Consider the following 7949-nt stretch of genomic DNA (forward strand, 5'->3'; position numbering starts at 1 on the left):
TCAGATGCGTTTGTTCTAACAGGCTCTATGTCCTAGTGGTTTCATGAATAAAAATAAATTTTGAATTATTATTTTACTTTATAACCTAAAAATTGTCTGGCTTTAGCAATTAATGCCTGAAATTATTTTGTCCTTCAGTTGTCATACCTATATAAAACTTGTCCCAGTTTGTTTAATACACAACTGATTTTGTATCCTCTTGTATGCTAATATTTCACAAGTGTTTCATGCATCCTTTTAAAAGAATTACTAACCAGAATAATAAGTAGCTACTCATTCATTCTGCTTTGTGCTTCACTTATAGTAGTATTTTAGGACTGCTTCTTGATTTTTCATCTATCTTTTAATGTAAGCATTGACAACTAAGACTTTCATAAAAGCACTGTATCTTAACTTTTTTGGCCAAATCAAAAAAGGAAAACATGGGTGAGTGTACTAGAAACTTGGGTTGTCTTGTAGATTTATTCTTGGGGTTCTGAAGTTTACAATTGAACTTCTGTGTTGACCATTTTATCTCAATTATATGTGCTTTCATGAAGATTCTGCATACAACTGGTCAATCTCTTTTTTAAAAGTTAATTGTGGTGTTTTTTTTAAAGTGGACTATTGAGAGGATTTGGTCATCAGATATTTGACTGCTTTCTTGGTGTGATGGGAATGAATATTCATTCTCAAAAGGGATCAGTATCATTTCTTGTTTATACGTCCTGCTGTTTTTTGTTACTTTTTTGTTGGCATACATTAATCAAATAGTTCCACTTCATTGAGAGTCTCAGTGGAAAGGACTGTACTATTAGTGACCATACTACTTTTTATATCAAAGGATGGTTGCTGGATCATTTGATTACCTTTACCAATAAAACACTTTCTGAGAAAACAGAATCAGGCTGCTTGCTTTGCTCTATTCCTGTCAACAAAAAGGACATAGCTATAAATGTAGCTTCTCTTTGTCTTTTCCCTTCTATTTTAATGGCGGTCTTCTGTTTATCCCTTTCAGGCGCCTCCTTGGCATTATAACAAAAAAAGATATCCTCCGTCATATGGCCCAGACGGCAAACCAAGACCCCGCTTCAGTAATGTTCGACTGAGTCCCGCAGATGAGGGGAGAGAGGAGACAGAAGAGGAAGTTCGTTTGTTGAATAGCACAACTCTGTAACCCGAGGGAGTCGTCTACATATATTTCTCCTTTAAACAAAACAAAAAAACAAACAAAAAAGGAAATATAAAAGCCAGGCTATTGCAACATGGTTTGCAAATGATGCTGGTGCAATGGAGGAATTGTTTGGGGAGGGAAAGGAGAGAGAGAAGGAGATGAGGGAGGTATTTCCCGTCCGAGGAAAGCAGTGAGCCGCTCCTGTTGCTCTGCGCTGGATGCATTCAGCTGAGGACGAGCCGTGGAAGTGCAGGCCTGAGCCCCCAAGGAGAGGACACGAGCCCGCAGCGCCCGCCTGTAGCTCCAGCGTCGCAGAGATGCATCATCGGTCCCTGTTTCTGGGGGGATTACTTTGAATTGAGCCATCTGTAAGACTGCAGGTCTTGCCCTTTTTTAAATCAGAACTGTTCTGTTCAATTCATGGATTGTTATAGTTAAACATTACCTTTCTACATTCCAGAAGAGCTTCTCTTTCTTTCTCTCTCGCTGTAACAAAGCCTCTTTAAATTGGTGTACCCTTTTGAAGCAGTCCTTTCTCATATTGAGATGTACTGTGATTTTACCAAGGTTTCATCACAAGGAGGGGTTATGTCCTGTGCCACTAACCATATCGTTTGTACCATCACTAAATGCTTGGAGCAGACACATGTACCACAACAAAGGCTGACCAATCAGGTGACATACTGAAGTAAGCATGAATGAAATCTCTCAGCTTATGTGCTGTGTGGTTCAGGATCTACAATGAAATGTGACTTGTAAGGCTCAAGTTTTCTTTCTTTTTTTTTCTCCTCTCAGACTGTATAGATAACATAACCTGGTTTTACACATATTTTCTCTTTCTGAAACGACTACAGTGTGCAAGTGCTGCTCAGCGTAAGGGACAGTGCTGCAGCTTTGGCAGAGAACAGAAGGAAATACTGTTTAGCTGTATCTGGTATTAACTGCATGTTTAAACACTGGAATTTTTTTTCCCTTGAAATTAGATCAGTCAGTTCTTTCTTTCCTCAAGATATTTTACTGCTGACACTGGAGAAGAAATGTAATTCATAACTTGCACTAAATGTATATTTCTTTTCTTAAAAATTTACCATTCTTATTTATATTTTTATGGATTAAAATTTATAAAATACAGATCAGTTAGTATCTCACTTAAATAATTTTACCTTTTTAATGTGATTTTTATAGACTAATTCAGACTTAGACAGATGGAGAGATGTGAACAAAGTTTACGATGGGAAGAAGGGGTGAAAAGCTGTAGTGGTCCCTCTGTGACCCGGTGTGGACGCACACCCTTTCCTGACCTTTCACTGCTGTCCCCTGGACTGTATCTACTGACCTGTCCATCCGACTCATTAGCTGGAAAGATGAAGCACTACAAACCACTTTGCAGTTTTAAATAACATGCTAAATAGTGTCTACCTTTAAAAAGAAATAGAATGAAAACAATAAAAATGCAAAGGTAGCTGTTAAATTGTAATCTGAGCATAACCTGTAACTCTCTGGGTTGTCTCATCCGGAAGTCTTCGGTGAGGTTTGGACTAGCACAGTTCACATTTCTACAGGATGAGTTGAAAATGTACCAGGGTGTGTTGGGGATTTTTGGTTTTGGAAATATCTGTCTTAATCATGGTCTTAGTTAACTATCGGCAAAGGCAGGTTACGTGAAGGACTGGCCTAAATATTCTGTGATTATGCATTTTTGGTTGGAAATTGAATTTTTTGCGGACATTTTCTGGAAAAACTGGCAATGAGCTGCCATTTTGGAAGTGATTCTTCACTTCCTAGTTTCTAATGATAATGTATCTGTAAGATCATATAAGATCTGTAAAATCTTGAAGATTTAAAAGATCATGAAGCCATAGTAGCATGACAGTTGAAAGTTGAGCAAAACTAATCATTTTGTGAAATAGTCTTAGTTTTACTATCTGCCTAAAACTAGTATGTATATTTTGTCCAAGACACTTCGCCACTTTGACAGGCTTCAGGTTTTCTTAATGGCCCCTTCAAGGTTTGTTTGAGCATCCAGAGTGACTTCATTTCTCCCAGAGAGTTCTGAGTCTCTAATCTGCAGCTTAAGTGCATTTGCCTTGTGCAAGGCACTGCTCCAGTGTGAATTCTCAGCATCAGCTATTGAATACCTTAATTGCTTGTCCTCAGTTACAGGCCTTCAAAGGAGAAGCGAGTGTCTTTGAAGATAGCATTAAAGATCACATGGAGTTCATTTTCCATGTTTCCTTCTTGATTTTAGGTCTTCCTTTCACTGCTCAGCCTGCTTCAGAGACTGCCGTTTCAGGGGGAATAGTCGAGGTGGATATGAGTTTTCTTTTTAGTGTATTCTACCCCTGATGTGTCTTACAGCTGAAATACAGGAAAAGTGCCATATTTTTATGCATTCAGTGGTTTTCTTTGGTATTCCTACCTGTTCCATTTTTTCTTTTTAATATGTTGAGGTGTGTCTGCTTCTTAACCAAACTGAATAGTGAAGACCATGAAATATATGAGCCTGACTGGCAGATTAACTAATATAATCAGCAGAGCACCATTTTGAGTACCATTTTTGAGAAGTATGATGAGAATGGGCAGAAGTGTAAGGTATGATGGGAATGGGCAAGGGTGTCAGCATCTCTTCTTAATAATTGTTTTCAGTTTTGGTTCATGAAGAATGCTTAGTTTGTTAATCTGTGATGTTGCCTAGAGCTGTATTTATCTGATTTTATTTATACTGGCGTAGTAAAGCTGCATATCATTACAGTAAAAGTGATTACTGTGATGAGTGAATCAGAATATCTATTAAAATCTATATGACAACGTGTGGTTTGACCTTTAATTACATCTGTAACAGCCCTCCCACTGCACTGCTCGATGCCACATAGGCCTGTGTGCCTGGCACACGCAGCCCCCACGCTTCCTGCAGATCACGGCCATGTCCGCACTTTGCCAGCAAGGAGCCACAGAGCCGCAGGGGCTGGACTGCTCGCAGGGTGTGTGTACACGTGGGAGCTCCACACTAGTACGGGGCCTCCATGTGAGTGCAAGTTGCGGTTGACAGAGATTTCATTTCCTTTTAGTTTCAAACCATGATTTGCAAAAAAAGAGGAAATATGCTATTTGCATGAAAGGAAAACATGTCAGTGGTTTACATTTTAAAATTTTACCTTGCAAATGTGCTAAGAGAACTACCTAAAGGTGGTAACATGTGAATTATTAAAAGATTTTTTTAAAGAAAGAGTAGTATACTAATGTTTAACTTTTAGTAAAGGGGAAAACACTGCTAAAAAGTCAAGAATCTTTTATCGTTTTATTTGATCATTCACTATTTATTGAACACCTCCCACGTGCGAGTGCTAGGCATTATCCTCTGCTCTTGAAGCTTACATTCCAGCAGGGAGAGACATGGATGTATATAGTATGTCAGATAGTGATAAATATCACGGATTCAGTGGACTCGACAAGACGATTCCTATGTGCCGCACGTTGTTACAGACATAAACCAGATAAAAACGCCAAAGGAAAAAAGTATTGGGGACGGTGCTGTGTTTTTAGGAGTGATCAAAGATGGCCTTGGGTATAAGGTGACATTTAAGCAGAAAAGTAAAGGAGGTGAGAGGGGACCGTTTTCTGAAAGGAGGAGGAAATGCATGTGGACATCTTGAAGAGGAGGAGCATCTGACAGCCACTGGCTGAGGGGAAAGGGTGTAAGATGAGGAAAGAGGTCGGGTTTGTAGGAATTTGGATTTTATTCTGAATAAAATGGGATGCCAGTGAGGCAGAAAGTGACCTGATCTTTGGCTACTTTGCTGGGAGACTATAATGGGTCAGGGGTGGCAGCAGGAAGACCACTCAGAAGGCTCTTGGAATAATCTAGGTAAGTTATGCTAGAGGCTTGAATCTGATGAGCTAGTGGAAGTGGTTCAAGTGGTTGGATTCTGGATATTTTGAAGTGGAGAAGACAAGATTTGCTAATGATGGCTTGAATGTGGAGTGATAAAAAAAGAAAGAAAGGGTGTCTCCAAGTTTTTTGGCCTGAGTACAGAACAATGAGATGACCACTGAGAGAAGTGGGAAAGATGGCACAAAGAATAGAATTGGAATGTGTACAGAGGAATATTGGGTTTTGACATTGTTTTAAATATCTTTTAGATTTCCAGTCACCATGGGATTAAGTGGACAGAAAAGAATTGAGCACTGATGTGTGTGTGTGTATATATATGGTCTTTTGTTTGCTTTTTCAAATGTGCCTTAATGGGGCCGGAGGGCTACAGCCTAGCCAGCGACCTTGGGCTTCAAGCCATTGACCTTTGGGCTCAAGCCAGAGACCATGGGGTCATGTCTATGATCCCACACTCAAGCCAGATGAACTTGCACTCAAGCTGGTGACCTCGGGGCTTCGAACCTGGGTCCTCCATGTCCCAGGCCGACGCTCTATCCATTGCACCACGACCTGGTCAGGAACACATATGTATGGTTTTTTTGGGTTTGCTTTGTTTTGTTTTTGTATTTTTCTGAGGTTGGAAACGGGGAGGTAGTCAGACTCCTGCATGCGCCTGACCGGGATCCACCCGGCATGCCCACCAGGGGGCCATGTTCTGCCCATCTGGGGCGTCACTCTGTTGCAACCAGAGCCATTCTAGCAACTGAGGCAGAGGCCAGAGCCATCCTCAGCGCCCCGGCCAACTTTGCTCCAATGGAGCCTTGGCTGTGGGAAGGGAAGAGAGAGACAGAGAGGCAGGAGAGGGGGAGGGGTGGAGAAGCAGATGGGCACTTCTCCTATGTGCCCTGGCCGGGAATCGAACCCAGGTCCCCCACACGCCAGGCCGACGCTCTACCACTGAGCCAACCGGCCAGGGCCCACATATATATGTTTTAAATTTTTAAAAATTACTTGATTTTAGAAAGAGGAAGGGGGGAGAAACAATTTTTTGTTCCACTTTGTGCATTCATTGGTCGATGCTTGAATGTGCTCTCACTTGGGATCAAACCCACAATCTTAGTGTATTGGGATGAGGCTCCAACCAACTGTGCTACCACGGCCAGGGCCAGTGCATATGTATGTTTAGATTTGACATGAGGAACCAGCAAAAGCAGGAGCAGTCAGCCAGATAGGGTGGGGAGGGGTACATTAAGAGAAGGGTAATCATCTCCTAAGCCAAATGAATAGTAATTTTAAGGAGGACCAACTGTCAGGTGTTGCCAATAGGTAATGTAAATGAGGACTGAACATTGGCCATCGTGGAGATGACTGGTAAGTGACCAAAGCAGTTTCAGTGAGATCAGGCACATTTGATTGGAGTAGGTTTGCCAGAGATTGGGAGGAATGAAAGGTAGCTATTAACAGTTCTTGCTGAATTTTTCAGGAAAGGGATGTGCTATTGTGGGTGTTGGAAGATGCAGGGGATTCTAGCTTTCACTGTTGATGTGAATGTGTAAAGGAATACTGATGACCTGAGAAAGGTCCTTGAGTAGCTGAGAGATGGCATCTCGGGCACACAGTGGGATATTAAGCAACACTCATAAGAATGAGAATTGGGTAGTTAGCAGTGTGGTGAGATTTTGTGGAAGTTACCAGTGATTGCTTCTATTTTCTCAGTGAAATAACCAGGGTGGGGGAGGTGCGACACTTGGGAAAGGTGATAGTAGGGTTGATGGCCAACTTGAGGTTAAAACAAGACCAGTCTTCTTTCCCTGGTTGTTTTTTCTCCAGCCACATGTAGTCACACGTTTGTGTTACTGAGTGGGCTCTATATTCATAAATGTATGTTCTTAAAAGCTCACAGCGTAACTGGGGATGAGGCATGCTACTCAAGCAAAAATCCTGACGAAGTGATTCCTTAGGAAGTCCACTCATAGCTTTTATCAGAAACATTATCACATAATATCTGTTTAAGTACACAGCTCACATTAACTGGAGACTAACTCTTCAACAGAAGTACTTTGGGCGAGTCAAATCAATTCTACGAAATGTGGGGACTAAACTGGATGACCTGACTGTTTTTCTTGAACTTCATATGAATGGGAGCTTATAGGCTCTGGCCTAATCCACAAAGTTTGCCCTTTTGTTTTTCATGGTTTCCTCTCTTTAAAGTGAAGGATGTTTTGTCAGGTTTAATGAAGAATCTGGTAAAACAGCTATCCATTGATTTGTACTACAAGTCCAATGAAGTGATATGCAATGGAAAACTAAAATCTAAGTTAATGGTGTACTGATTTGTAGACTACATTATACTATACACTGTATCAATATACTATGCAATATTGGTTAGTAACTACAGAGTGAGTCAGTAGAGAACTGTTCTAAAAAATCATCCGAACGAACCAGAGAACTGTACTATTTGTGGGGAGAAGACCTGAGTCACCAGGAGATGCTATTAATGTGCTGTTTCCTGGGGGCCACTCTGGAGAGTGCTGGGTAGAGACGTCAGTTTCCTTCTCTACCCTTTCCACCCTCCAGAAATCCCGTCCTTAAAGCTGCAGCTATCAGCTCGTCTCAAAAAGACCTTCTTAGTTGCCCATGTTAAATACTGCAGCAGGAGCCCTGGCCGGTTGGCTCAGCGGTAGAGCGTCGGCCTAGCGTGCGGAGGACCCGGGTTCGATTCCCGGCCAGGGCACACAGGAGAAGCGCCCATTTGCTTCTCCACCCCTCCCCCTCTCCTTCCTCTCTGTCTCTCTCTTCCCCTCCCGCAGCCAAGGCTCCATTGGAGCAAAGATGGCCCGGGCGCTGGGGATGGCTCTGTGGCCTCTGCCTCAGGCGCTAGAGTGGCTCTGGTCGCAACATGGTGACGCCCAGGATGGGCAGAGC

At 42.0% G+C, this 7949-nt stretch overlaps 1 protein-coding gene across 5 annotated transcripts in view; it reads left to right on the forward strand.

Moving 5' to 3' along the window:
- CLCN3 (chloride voltage-gated channel 3) overlaps positions 1–3961 on the forward strand; it is a 90965-nt gene extending 87004 nt beyond the window's left edge. For all 5 annotated transcript variants that reach the window (XM_066387884.1, XM_066387882.1, XM_066387886.1 and 2 more), the window contains one exon: positions 998–3961. In XM_066387884.1, coding sequence (XP_066243981.1) covers positions 998–1156 — 159 coding nt within the window. In that variant the 3' untranslated portion in view covers positions 1157–3961. The remainder of the gene's footprint in view (positions 1–997) is intronic.
- The last annotated feature ends 3988 nt before the right edge of the window (positions 3962–7949 follow it).

Source organism: Saccopteryx leptura, chromosome 1 (assembly GCF_036850995.1).
Source record: "Saccopteryx leptura isolate mSacLep1 chromosome 1, mSacLep1_pri_phased_curated, whole genome shotgun sequence".
NCBI classification, from domain to species: Eukaryota; Metazoa; Chordata; class Mammalia; order Chiroptera; family Emballonuridae; genus Saccopteryx; species Saccopteryx leptura.